The sequence below is a fragment of the Oxyura jamaicensis genome, chromosome 2 (assembly GCF_011077185.1).
Source record: "Oxyura jamaicensis isolate SHBP4307 breed ruddy duck chromosome 2, BPBGC_Ojam_1.0, whole genome shotgun sequence".
Taxonomy (NCBI): Eukaryota; Metazoa; Chordata; class Aves; order Anseriformes; family Anatidae; genus Oxyura; species Oxyura jamaicensis.
The window spans coordinates 3177612-3192029 of record NC_048894.1 but is presented as its reverse complement, the minus strand read 5'-3'; the positions used below and the strand labels follow the sequence as shown (position 1 = coordinate 3192029).

The 14418-nt window shown below is 39.1% G+C and overlaps 1 protein-coding gene across 6 annotated transcripts in view; it reads left to right on the top strand.

The window, feature by feature from the left end:
- The window catches only part of NKTR (natural killer cell triggering receptor), a 40241-nt gene that overhangs the window by 20975 nt on the left and 4848 nt on the right, over nt 1-14418 (top strand). For 3 of the 6 annotated variants that reach the window (XM_035316550.1, XM_035316548.1, XM_035316552.1), the window contains 8 exons: nt 3958-3987; nt 4816-4961; nt 5958-6180; nt 6724-6879; nt 7981-8068; nt 9581-9726; nt 11116-14043; nt 14282-14377. In XM_035316550.1, coding sequence (XP_035172441.1) covers nt 3958-3987; nt 4816-4961; nt 5958-6180; nt 6724-6879; nt 7981-8068; nt 9581-9726; nt 11116-14043; nt 14282-14377 — 3813 coding nt within the window. Of the gene's footprint in view, nt 1-1356; nt 1376-3957; nt 3988-4815; nt 4962-5957; nt 6181-6723; nt 6880-7980; nt 8069-9580; nt 9727-11115; nt 14044-14281; nt 14378-14418 lie in introns of those variants that run through there. The other 3 variants (XM_035316551.1, XM_035316549.1, XM_035316553.1) reach the window with 2 other exon arrangements.

Genomic DNA, 14418 nt, shown 5'->3' with positions numbered 1-14418 from the left:
GCTATTCATTAGAATTTATTTTTCCCCATATTGAGGGTATTGTCAGTTAACATGGCTCTCAAGCTTTTTCCTTGCTCCAAAGTAAACAGCTTTTTGGTTCAAAAATGTTCTCAATGTATGGTGTTGTCCAGTCACTAAATTTAAATAAAGCAACCTCTTGGAACTGCTAAATGGCTAAAGGCTAAAATCATTTGTGAATATTTTTGGTTTGGATTGTACAAGTGATTTCTGAATGTTACTGGCATATTAAGTGGCTCACTTCTCAGTTGTTGTTTTTTTTTTTTCCTTCAGTGTCCCAAACCAGATATTTTTCTAATCGTTTCTTTTTTACTGTGAATGAAATAACTTTGAGCTGATGATTGAACAGTTTGCAGAAATATGAAGGAGAACTACAAGTTTCAAACGAAAAAAATCGCGTTATCCTTGAGCAGAGGCAGTGTATGTGCACTTGTCACACAGCAGCTCCTGTTGGTTTGGTCAGGTTTACGTAGACGTACAGCCCACGTGGAAGCAGTCACAGGATGCTATTATTTGCAGTAAGTTACAAATGGATCATTTCACTGATTTAGATAATGCAGAGAGATAATTAAGAGCTAATAGTCTATATGAGAGAAAAAAGCACAGATGTATACTTAACTGATAGTGTATTTTGAAGTTACAGCTGCTCATGAGATTTATACCAGAACAAAAGCACAGAATTTGCTGGTGCACGTGCGTTGTGCTTTTGCACCTGCAGCGTTCTTGTTTTTCCCTAATTTTTAACACGAGCAACAATGCATATATTTCATAGAGCGCCTTTTTTCCTTAGTTTAAGAAAAGCTTCATAATACAAGGGAGATACAAGCTAACTACGACACGTATGAAGCTGCGGACTTACTGACACCTTTCATTTTGTCAACCAAACCATTTCACTTACGGGCTGCCATCCTATGAAGTATTTACCTAGGGCTGGGTTCAGACGAGCGTTTGAACACCTCTGTGACTGCAAGCATGTGAATAAACCCATTGAAATCCGTTATTCATCTGCTTCAAGTTGTGCATGTGTTCTAACACTTGGATTGAGGCTCGGAGGGGACTGGGGGGATTCTCTTTTCTAACAGTTTTCCTGTGTAAGAGTGGATGCAAGCAGGCTATGTCTGTAGGTTTTTCTTTTGTTTTTAAAGAGAACTTGCTGTAGTTTTCAAAGTACCTTGTATTCTAAAGAAAATTTAGAGCCCTCTTTTAGGCATCCTTGTTCTGCATACAACTTAATATTAATTTTAAACTTGTATTTAATAAAACATAGACTCAGTTTTGTCTGAAAATGTATTACAATTTATTTCTGCCATTTTTGTGTAAAATTTACAGAAACAGTGTTACATCGTGCGCTCCAAAGGTAATGTCTCATTCCTCTAAGGCTGTGTCCTTTTTCTTTTCTCTTTCTGTTTTTAATCTTTCTTGTTTTTCTGATCAAATTGTTACGTGCTTTGAGTCCTTTGTTAGGCCTGAGGTTCTTGGGGGGTGGGCAAAAAAGGTGCTTTTATGGAAAAGATGTTCTTCTCTTCACCAGTATCTTAAACCAATTTTCTTTAAATTGGGGGTGAGTAAAGGTATTTGTCCTTCTGCAAATAACTTGGATAATAACACCTATAATAAGGCAGATGTTGAATGTTTTAAATTATAAAACTTCTGTATAGGAATGTTTTAATAAAATACTATTTCTTGGGAGGGACTCATCCTAACTAGGTTTCTGTAGTGCAGAAGTAGTAAGTAGGTTTTCTCCTGGCAAAGTTTTGAAGTCAGTGCTCAAGAAATGAAAGGTGGAACATAGGCAAAAAGAGCTTTGACGTGGTCTTCTAAGGTGCACAAGTTTGCAGAATAATTGCAGTGTTCCAGCCCTAACCTCGCAACGAGAGCTCTCAGAAGCACGACGAGGAGTTTGGTTTCTGCTTCCCATGGGAAGTCTTGCAAGTTGCCCGACTCCTCCTTGTGCATCTGAGAAGTTTGCTTTGGGGTATTGCTTTTCTGTGTGCTTCCACTTCGTGACCAGGCAAGTGAGAAAAGTCCTGTCCACTCCATCAAATCGCCAGCGTAATGATAGAAATTAAATGGCTTTACTAGTTACCAGCCATCCATTTCCTTGCTTATCAAAGACCAGTCCACAGAACGTACTTCAATAATTTGCTTAAATAAATTGCTCAATTGGCCCCCGAGTGCTGCTGCAGCATGGCAGGAGCACGCTACCACAGCATTCATACCAGGCGTGTTTGAACCTGTTGCTTTCTCGAGCTAACTCTAAACGCTAAGACTCGTTGACTGGTGGTTTCACTGAAGTAACCCACTTCTATTTTTCGCTACTTTAAATCAGCTTTATCGTTGAGCCTGCCAAAAACGGTCACCTAACAGCAGGTTGTTAACGCAGTGAACTTCTGCTTGCCAGACTCCCAAAGCTCTGAGACTTTTTCCGTTTGTAGCAACGTGCTGGGCTAGCAAGGGAAAAACAAAGATCAGCCCCTGCTGCTGAGAAACGAGATGTCTTCTTGATAGCATTTCTTTCCCTTTGCTTTCCATAATATTTAGGATTACAGAAGCAGAAGGTCTGGTTGGTGTTTGGAGCTTAAAAAAAAAAAAATTGGAGTGTAAGCACTCCTGATTGCACTTCCATCTTCTGGCACGTGTCCCAGCACTGTGGCGCTCTGTGGCCTCCTAGCTGAAAGCCAGAATGAAGGAAGCTACGTGCTTTATCTGGAGTATTTCATTGTAGCAGCGAGAACCTGACTTTGTCCTACCAAGAAGAAGCATCTAGGCCCTGTGGGGTTTTTACTTTTATTTTTTTTTACAGTGTAGCGTAGTGGAAGGAAGCTAGAAAGTCAAAATGGTTCCTCGGGAGGAGAGGGAGAATGTTTTCAAATGAGAAAATAGCTTCAAATGCAAATTATATTGACATTTATTTCACCTCCCCTCACTTCCCCCAGTATATAAGATCAGCGCAAGTTCTGATTTTCCTCATTGAATTTGTCTGTGCAGCCTGGTTCTCTGGGCAACGCTATTCCCTTAAGTAAGCCTGCATTAATTTCCTTTCCCTTCTAGGAGAGGACAAACAAAGGTACCAGGTCATAGCATTGCCACCACAAAGGTGAATCTTAAGATACAGCTGCACATGCCCAGCCTTGGCTATCCCAATTAAAAGTCAGCTTGGAGATTTGCCGTAGCTGCCACCACCGCCTATGTGCAAAATGTTATGCCGTGGCATTTCCCCTTTGGGCTGGAAACGTGGGAACCTGAAAAAAAAAGGGAGGAAGTCCGAATTTATCACGGAAATCGAGCGTAGGGTACCTTATCATGTCTGCTTGCATTGTGCTACTGTTGCTTTTGGGAAGCCTGTGAGCTTATGAGCTGAATCGCTGCAGTCTTGATGGTTAAAGTAGTACCGCTTTGTATTGTGAGTCCTGAGGCCAGCCGAGTAGGTGGAAAGTAATAAAATAGCAGGAAAAAAAAAAAAAGCAAAGAATCTATCACATATGATAACTCTGTTTTCCTGTTCCTTTTTAAAATAGAACCGACTTTAAAGTGACCTTGTAATGTAAGAACCTAACAGTTTAAGAAACGTTAAATTTCTTTAGTTACCAAGTACTTACTTCCAAATCATATCTTTGTGATTAAAGATGTTAGTGAGTTATATTTGAGTGTGTATGTAAAGGCACTTGAATATTGTTTATTGCATGCATCCGATGGTATTTGGTACAGCTTTCAAGTATGCACAGTTAGCTAAACTTTAAACAAATATCATGTAAAAGATAAGATTAAAAAATAAGGCCTGTATGTGTAATCTGTAAGGTTTTTAATTCCGTGTATGTAACTGGATTTTTTCACTATTTTGTCTTACCTTCACCTTTTTTTTCTGTGACATTCTCCTCTTACTTCATCTGAACCCTTGATTTTTTTTACCATCTTACCATCTTGCTGTTTGTCAAACAGAACAACAAAGCCTGCTCCTCATCTCGACGGGTAAGTCCTGTGTCGTTTCTTCAGCGCTGAATAAATTCAAAGATTATTCATGAGGTTTCGTTGTATCGTGTTGGTGGTAGACAGCAATGGGGAAACACTTTTACTTCTGATCAAGATTATTCGTTAGAAAAAGAGGGACATCTAAAATTGGAGTTCTATAAATATTTCAAATTGCAACTTACTTCCTAAAGTGATCTGAAAACTTGGAAGGTTTATTTATTTAAATCTGGTTGCTGCCCTCAGCTCACAAATCAAGTTGAAATGTCAAGTTTAACATGTTTTAGTAGTACTTCTTTTGATGACCTGTTTTCTCTCCAAAATATGCTAGTTCCTGGAAGTGGAAGTTACAGGGCAGTTGGAGGAAAGGGCAGAAGAGGAATGTGGGGCAGTAGAACAGAACTGGGGATTCGTTAATGACAACTGCACCTTCAGTGTCAGTGGGAACTTGTAGGCTGATGTTGTGTAGACCTAAAAATGCTTCTTTTCTGGGGAAAGCTGTGCTTCTGTGCTGCCTTTATTTGATCTGCCTCTTACACAAAACTTCAAAAGTAAAGTAGATGAGAAATTATGTCCTGTTTATAGTGCCTGCTAGAAGAGAGTAGAATGACATCACGTTGAACCAGAGCAGACTTCCATTTCTTGTCCCATGAAGTCTTATTGTTGTAAATGCAAAAGTAATAAAAATAAGATTTTTTGCTATCTTTTAAGAGCCAGTCGATGCCAGTGAAGCTGAGTGTTTCTATTTCAGAATGACTTTTAAAATCTGAAATTCATCGGAGGAAAAGCGAGATGTAAATGTTGTGCTTTCCAAATGTTTTATTTCTGCAGCGTACATGTTGTCTTTGGACTGGTTATTTCTGGGTTTGAAGTAATAGAGCAAATAGAAAATCTGAAAACCGATACTGCCAGTAGACCCTATGCAGATGTACGAGTTATTGACTGTGGGGTGCTTGTTACAAAATCAGCAAAGGATGGTAAGCATACATACGCTGAAGTTAATTGAATGTTGACATTTTTTTCAGAGTGTAAAAATGATGCCAGCATCCAGAAATCACTGTGGTGAATCTCTAGAATCTTAATTGAGTTCTAACAGCTCTTTCAAACGTAAAGGTAGGCATAGGTGAGTAAGGCACAGCAAGGGAAAAGGTTTTCTGACCTAAACCTCTGTGCCTTAGAAAACGTATGCCTGCTTCCTGATCTTCCTAATTAACGTTTGAGGTTCATGTGACATACTCAAAAGAAATCATAACTTATTTTTCTGAGGTTTGAAAGACAGTAATCTGAACAGAAGCTTTTCTGGATGCAGAATTTTGTGCGGTTCCTGAAGGTTTATTATGCGATACATCAAGTTAATATCTGCCACAAACATAGTCAGCATAATTCACCTTTTTGTGAGAATTCGTAGGAAATAGATGACGTTGGATGTGACTTTGGACAGGTGCTGTAAAGCTTCGGATTGTTATGAGTTAGGATCTTTTAACTTTAGTTTTGACTTTCCTCAAGGATAATGTGTTTTTTATGTCCTGTGGAAAGAGTCCGAGGAAAGATAATGTAAAAGTATGGGAATGCAGAAAGGAGAGGGTGGCAGAGCTTGGCACACGTGGATGTTTAACTTCAGTTATAAACTTCAGTGTATGGCTTATCATAAAAATGCTCTGGCTTTGCAGTATCTTAGATGGTAGAAGCTGTGCATGGAGGTTCTTACAGTTCACTGAAGGTATTTTTTACAACCATCTTTGCTGGAAAATACCTGTGTAACTTAATTGGTTTACATGGGGCACAATAAATGCATATAATTATTCTTTAACAAACCTCACTCTTAAAAAGTGCTCATGGTTTACACACAGATCCTCTGGAGGAGCACATGTGTGTATTTACATACATAAAGTTGTGTATTTTGTTATATTTATATACATGCTAAGTTACATGCACATGTGCACACTATAAATATTATAATATCTATTTCTAAGCTTTGGAGAAGAAGAAGAAAGTATGCTCTGAATCAGAAGAGTCAGAATCCTCCTCCAGTGCATCAAGCTCTTCAGAAAGTTCGTCTGAAAGCGAAGCTGAAAATGAAAGAAGCAGAAGAAGAAAGCGTAAAAGAAGAGCTAAAGCAAAACAATCAAGAAAACGGAGAAAGGAAGAGAGGAAAAAAGAGGATTCAAGATGCAAGCGAACCTCAAACCAAAGATGGTGACTACTTTCTCAAATTTAAGAATTTCAGAGGAGTTTGATAAATTTTGCCTTTTCGTGAAGTACTTAAGCAATTAATGTGAAGGTGCTTTTATTCTGTAAGTTTGGGTTTTGATTTTTTTAAAAAACAAATCCCTAAAGCCGAACTTGTTGGGCGGATTTTCTATGGAACAGTTAAAGATCTCTGTAGATAGAATCTAGAGTAACTTTGAAATAAATGTCTAGCATGTTAAAGCGTTTGGGATTTGCTATACCTGTGATAATGTAATGTTAGGCAAATAGAGACCTTTGATTCATACTCGATTATATTTTAAAAATATTTTATGACAAGTGGCAAATTAAAAGCAAAATTATTTGCTATAGTGTGAGAACTGAACCTTACTTCTAATACCGCACCATCCTTCCGTTAGCATAAAATGAGCTGTTAATGAAACACATTCTCAGTCATCTGAAAGCTTGTTGCATCACGTGGGCTTATTGTGGGAACCTGAACGGTGGTGTTTGTCAGTTGTTTTTTATTTATAAACTTATTTTTCCTCCTAGCAGCCTTTCTGACAAGAGCGACGTAACCGAAAAAGCAACTGATGTTAGCACGAAGAGGGATAAGCCTGTCGTACGTCCTGAAGAAATTCCCCCAGTGCCTGAAAATAGATTTTTGCTAAGAAGAGATGTGCCTGTTGTCAACGCAGAACCTGAGCCGTAAGGAGTTTTATTACTGTGTTGGCTTTCTTGGTAGAAACTACGCATAAAACTTTCCTGCTAACATTACTTTCCCAGAACTTACAGCAAGCAATGGCTGTAGTGTCCGAATTTCTAAATGAGGTAATTTACCTGTCCTATTTACTGTTTTTCTTTGGAGTTTTCCTTTCGACATAGTTCAGTTCTTTTTTCAGTGAAAACTCATAAAATAGTTTCATCGGTCCTTAAGGATCATGCATATTATGACCTTCAGCACAATTAGAGGTGATGCAAAAAAACAAGGTTCATTAATTTCAGAGGAAATTTTGCAACATAAAATACAGCAGGTATTTGATTGCAAGGTAAACTTGAATAGGTGAGGGCTTTTTTCAACTTTCTTAGACTAAAGGGTGAAACTTCAGTGCAAAATCAGTCAAACAGAATCTTACAAGCAGTTTGATTTTTTTCTATTAAATTTCTTCACTTTTGGATTCAGATGAGCTGATACAGCACAGTCTTGGGCATCTCTAAAATCCAGACACTTTATTTGTTTTAATTCAGTCAGGGGTATAATCTGCTGTGAGCTTTTTCTTCTTTACTCGTGTTTTCAAAGCCTTTGTATCTGCTTCTTTCAAACTGTGTAAAAAGGAATACTGAATTACTTCTTGCCGAGGAAAGAAAGAAGGCTTTAGGATTTGGGGACTGTTACGACCTGCCACTCTGTCTGCTCAGGCATTGTTGTGTAACTGCTGCGATCTTGAAACTGTTCTTTCCATGTCATCTTCACGATTTGTCCAGCAAACATAAGTTAGCTGCTTTAGAAAAGCCGTGTAACGCTGTATCAGAGTACTTTGGAAGTTCATTGTTAGCCTTTATTTATCACAAAGGCAGGGCAGATCTGCAGAGCTGGTTGAAAACCAGTATGTATTGATTTGCTTTCCTGGCGGGTCCGTGCGTGGCTGGCTGGCTTCTTGGCGAGCCAATTACTGAATTCTCGGTTCTGCCATATCAAAATAGATGATTAAGATATTTTACATGATTAATTTAAAATTAGTTCAGGTTTAAGGTAAAATTGTTGCTGTTTTTTGTGTGTGTGCACTCATATTTTATTACTTTATTCAGGAAGCTTCTTGATGCTGCACCAGTTCTAACAGACCAGAAACCATCAGTCTCTAAATCCGGACGAAAAATTAAAGGAAGAGGCACAATAGTATGTGACTTACTTTTATTTCTTCTCACCCAAAGTATCTTGTCTGACCTTGAGCTTTGAATTTTGAATTTCCTTGAAGGCTTTGTGTGGCACTGTAACTGTTATCGACCTACAGTAGGTTCAAGCTTAGAAGGTTGAAATCTTGTTGCCAAGTAGTTCATTTTACAATGCTTTTTCCTTACCCTTCTTCTTAATGTCTTCTTGCCTAAGCATTGTTTGGGAAAACAAAGGCTTACCCAGCTACAAGAGTAGTTTCAGCCACAAAAAGTAGCTTCAAACATAAGAATAAAATTATTTCTTTGTAAAGACTGAAATGAAGTCAGCAAAGGTTCATCCTAGGCAAACTGCAAGGTCTGAAGCAATGAGAAAAGACAAGCTTTTACTCTCTCCACTGCTTGGATTTCCTCACTGTTTCTCCTAAGCACTAATACTGGTTCTGCATAACGGCAGACGAGGCTGTTCTGAAGTGTCCCAAGTATGTACAGCCCTTTCTGACCTGTATCTCTTGTCTTGTCCTCCCAGTTCTGATACTTACAGTGTCTGATCACTGTGCGTATGTTGCTGATAAACAATTTTATTGGCAACATTGGCAGAATCACTTGTCAATATGTCAAAAAGCCGAACCAACAGTTTAAGTATATCTTTTGTTATTTCTTAACTGAATTCTGTGTAAACCAATACATTCATCTTTCTCTTTTTGTTCTGGGAGACAGTCTAGTTGTTTTTTTTTTCCAACGTATCACTTATTTTATAAGTGGCTCAAAATAATTGAGTAAAACCCAGATGTTTTTCTTTTTTGTTAATTGAGTCAAGGAGCATCTAATTTCCTCGTATGAGTTACCTAAGTGTGTATCCAACTGGGTAATGGGAAATAATGACTTGGCGATATTACGACCATTTTTCTGCTGGTGCAGGAAAAGCTCTTTTTACCTTTTGAAATGCTGGGTGTAAGCATCTTTTTCTAACATGAAGCTTCATTCCACTTTTTTGAAAGACTTTGTGCTTAGAAGATGTCTTAAACTGCCCATTTCCTAAGGACTGAACAGCAGTGACTTTTGAAACAGAGCTTGTTTTTATGATTACAGACAGCTAAGTATCTGCTAACTGAACTGAAACATCTGTGCTTTAGTATCCTGGAGGGGGGAAGTTCGGTTATCTGCTGTAATCGTGTTATTCCAAAAACTGTAATGTAAAGAGAACTTAACTTCCTAAATTTTATCTTTTATGTTTTGGGAAAACAAGTTAGCTGGTCCCTCTCAGGCTGTGAGAAGTGCCCTCAGAGTATGAAAAGACAGCTAGTATGTAATCAGGCTCACCTATAGGATACCAAAAGTGGGTATCTTGGGCGGGGGAATTTATGTTCTTCCTGACCTTTTTGTAAATAACATTGTCTGGCTTGTTATAAAGATGCGTGCAAAACTTGTATGAGAGGTGTACCAGATACAGAATGTATTTTTTCTTTAAAGGAGGCTGTATAATATACAAAGTTATTGTCTTTCGTTGGTTTTATAGCGGTATCACACCCCGCCTCGATCACGGTCGTGCTCTGAATCCGATGATGATGAGAGTAGTGAGACTCCTCCGCACTGGAAAGAGGAAATGCAGAGATTACGAACATATAGACCACCTAGTGGAGAAAAGTGGAGTAAAGGCGATAAGTAAGATCCTTACTGCACGTTTAAAATGTCTTTTTTTAAAAAACACAAGCAATAATAGGTTATATAGCTGGTCCATGTCATTCTTGTTCGACTGAATAAAATGTGTAAAAATATCTTTGTATTTAATATCTTCCCACTTAGATTGTTCTGAATTTAAACGGAATCTTTCTTGGAATCTTTCCAAAAACTTTTCTTCTTTGGTGTTGTAACATCAGATCAACACATGCTGAAAAAACAGCATAAGGTCACAGAGCAGTTTTTTCTGATGGTAGTATCTTCAATACTTAAGAAGAAATTAATTCACCTGTCCAATTTCTTACTGCTTTCCTCTGAGATAGTCACGTCAGATTTCCTTTAGCCTTGAACTTGGTTAACTGTTATTTTTGATAACAAGTAAGACAACCAAATCCACAAAGCCGATATTAAGTTTTAGCTTTGTGTTCTTTCTACTGTTACCAGCTCTGTGATGTAGCTGACTTTCCAGAATTTCTGATGACTTGGTAATCTGAGCTTGTATCGAGATGATAGACAAACCCCAAAGGCAGAACTGAAGAACATTATAAACGTTATTGAAAAATTGCAAATGTTTACCAAACCTTTTTATATACTGAGCGCATACAGTTTATTGTATTGTACTAGCTAAGTAGTACCTAAATAAGGTAATTTTTTTAAAAAAGTGTATTTAGACATGTAGTAAATAAATCCCATAGTTGTAGAGGTCAAAATGATGTGGACTAGGGTAATTAAATCTCCTTGCGTGGGTTTACAGTGTGCACAATTTGGTGATGTTAGCCTGGAGAAGAGGAGGCTGAGAGGAGACCTCATCACAGTCTACCACTTCCTCGTATGGGGGTGTCGAGAGGCAGGAGACCTTTTCTCCATTAACACCAGTGACAGGACCCGCGGGAACGGGGTTAAGCTGAGGCAGGGGAAATTTAGGCTTGACATCAGGAGGGGGTTCTTCACAGAGAGGGTGGTTGCACACTGGAACAGGCTCCCCAGGGAAGTTGTCACTGCACCGAGCCTGTCTGAATTTAAGAAGAGATTGGACTGTGCACTTAGTCACATGGTCTGAACTTTTGGGTAGACCTGTGCAGTGTCAAGAGTTGGACTTGATGATCCTTAAGCGTCCCTTCCAACTCAGGATATTCTGTGATTCTATGATTCATCTCTTACAGAGAAGCGGTAGCTTTCTTCATAGTGTTGTAATTCCACATCTTAAAACAAGTCTAACAAGCTCATTCAAAAGGCAGTTGTCTGGTAGTAAATGCAGGGATTTTTATAGTTCGTAAACCTCATTAATTGCCTTGGGACAGGGAGAGGGGAAGATACTTATGAAGTTCTTACAGAATTTCCACTTAGTGTGGGCCTCACTTGTTTGTTTTTAAGGTTGAGTGACCCATGTACAAGCAGATGGGATGAAAGAAGTGCATCACGGAGATCAAGATCTTGGTCACACAATGGCTATTCTGATCTGAGTACTGTGAGATACTCCAGCCACCACAAAAAGCACAGAAAAGAGAAAAAGAAAGTGAAACATAAAAAGAAGTCTAAAAAGCAGAAGCATTTCAAGAAGCACAAGCAAACTAAGAAAAAGAAAGCATCAGCTTCGTCAGATGTGGAATCCTCACATTCCTTCGTCAGGAGGAAGAAATCATCTTGTGATCGTGAGAGGAAGTCTCGTTCTTCTTCATCGTCTTCTAGGCATTCATCCAGAAGAGACTGGTCTAAATCTGATAAGGAGGACCAGAGTTCATCGACTTTATCAAGCAGAGACACTCGGTCATACTACAGGTCCAGGTCCAGATCTAGGTCTAAATCAAGGTCTTATTCTCGAAGTTCCAGATCAAGATCAGCCTCTAAATCGTCACGTTCCCGAAGTAGATCAAGATCAAGTCCTAGCCCTCGGCATCAAAAGACTGTTTCCAGTTCTCCACGAAATACTTCAACACGATTAAATGAAAACAAGCTGAACAAGACTGCTGACCCTGTAAGAGCAGTTATATTGCCAACTGATAAAGTTGTCATACCACCGGTTGTCCCAGAAAGTCTCCCTGTCATACCCTTAAGTGATAGCCCACCACCCTCAAGGTGGAAGCCTGGGCAGAAACCATGGAAGCCATCTTATGAGCGAATTCAGGAAATGAAAGCTAAAACAACCCATTTAATACCCACCCAAACTAATTATAATGTAGTTGTTATTAAAGAGGCTAACACTTCTTCCTCGTTCCGAAAGCGACAAAGGAGTTCAGATAGCGATCGAAGTGGTTATTCCAAATATCGTAGCGATAGAAGCTCGGATAGTTGGCCGCGATCGAGAAGCAGGTCCTCCCGAAGCAGGTCATACTCAAGATCTTACACCAGATCTAGAAGTCTGTCTAGCTCAAGAACAAAATCTCGTTCCTCTGGTAGATCACCGTCACCGAGTAAATACCGCAGTGACAGGTCGGGTTATAGCGAGTCAACATCTTATTATTCCCTTAGCGATGATGATAGGCACAGAAGCAAAAGAAAATCTACATCGGGTGATCAGAACGCTTCGTCTCTTAAACTAAGGCAGGAAACAAGCTCTGAAAGCACTCTCCCTTATAAATGTACAAAAGACTACGATGAGTCTTCTCAAGGACTGAAAGAGAGTGACAGTTTATCGTCTTCAGACTTCTCTACTGACAGCGAGCATTCCGGCAAGGTGAAAGGAGCCCAAGAAAAGGAAGGCCATTTTCAGTTAGATGGAGATGCTCAGCAGCAGGATAAAAGCAACTTAAGTTCGGTGAGAGGGGAGGAGAAATCCAAGTGTGAACGGGATGCTGATCGTTCTAAAAACAAAGCCATTAAAGAGAAATCGTCTGAGCAAGCTAGAGGCGGTGCAAAAAGTAAACGAAAATCCTATTCAGGTAGCAAATGGGACTCTGAGTCAAACTCAGAAAGGGGAGAGGCTAGGCGTAGTAGGGCAGAATCCAGACCCTCATCTGGTAAAGAGGAAGGAGAGGCCACATCAGGATCTGATACAGAACTTAGTGTTACCAAAAGGATAAAAAAATCAAATTCCTCAGAAGGCTTTCTGGATTCCGATTGTACGTGGAAGATGAGCAAACAGTTGTCATCTTCCGAATCTGAGAGTTCTCATTCTAGCACAACAAATACTAGAGGAAAGTCAAAAAAAGCCAAACATGAATCAAAAAAAAATCTTAAAAAGTCACATTCCAAAAAAGCAAAAGAAAAATCCAAAGGAAAAAAGGAGAAGAAACACAAAGTTCAGAAAAGAAAAGAAATGTTTCACTGGCAGCCCCCGCTGGAGTTTGGTGAAGAGGATGATGATGATATAAATGAAAAGCCAGTTATCAAGGACGATAAAAAAGAAAAGCAGCTTACCGGGGACATAAAGGATAAAAAACAGCAAGCTTCTGAAAAGAATGAAGTAGTCAAAGACAAAATGGGAAATGGTGAAAAGCCTTGTACGGATGAAAACCTTCCAGGTAAAAGCACTACTGATGCCTCACCAGATCACAGTAACCTTAATAAAGATAACGTTGATCCAAACGTTTCAGCCAGTGTTTTAAACTCAGGAATAAAAGTGACTGCTTGCAAGAATGACACTAAACAAGCTGAAGAAAGAAACCAGAATGGGTTGGAGGATGTTGTTCAGACAGATGACAACATGGAGATTTGCACTCCAGACCGTAACTCACCAGGGAAGGTGGTTGTGGATACATCTCCTGTCATTCTCACTGGCAAACCTCAGGCTTTAAGTGCTAGTATAAACAAAGATTTACAGCCCCCTGAACCAGATGCTGTCAAATTAGGAAACAATGTTATAGACTTGGTTAATATTAAAGAAGAAAAAGAAATAGGGAAGCAAGAAAATAACTCCGTCCCTGTGTCTAGCACAAAAGATTGTAGTTTAAAAAGTGAAATCACCGAAAATACACAAAGCAATCCAATCGATAATAAATGGAAGCCTCTGCAAGGTGTTGGTAACTTGCAACCAGCTACAATTAGTACTGCCACAGAAGTAAAGAATGTAGCTTCAGCACCAGAGCCTAAACCAGCAGGTTTAAGGATTGAAATAAAAGCTAAAAATAAAGTAAGGCCTGGATCTCTGTTTGACGAAGTTAGGAAAACAGCACGGTTAAATCGAAGGCCAAGGAACCAAGAAAGTTCCAGTGAGGAAGAGTCTCCAAGTAGAGATGGCAATAGCCCATCCAGGAGTCTCAGTAGGTCACGAAGTAAATCTGAATCTAAATCCAGACACCGAACGAGGTCTCTATCTTACAGCCATTCCAGAAGTCGATCCCGAAGTTCTACATATTCGTATAGGTAAGGCATTCATGTTCCTGTTCTTTGGGTTAACTTGTAAGTTCCCAATATTCTCAAGGCATGTTTTTCTTTCTTAGCTTGCTTTTCTTTTAAACAGCACTGTATATTTTAGCACATATGGGATAAATACTTAGCTTGAAAGATAAAGCTTTAAAATGCTTTTGCTTCCCGTGTTCGTGTGCTCCTCACTTGAGCTACTCTGTTTTTGTGCTTTTCAAAATTGGTTTCTTGATTGTAGGTCAAGAAGCTATACAAGAAGCCGAAGCAGAGGCTGGTATAGTAGAGATCGGTCAAGAAGTCGAAGTAGTTCCTACCACAGTTACAAGAGTCGTAGGTGAGATTCTCTAATTGTTAGTTTTGAGGTGTGTTACCAAA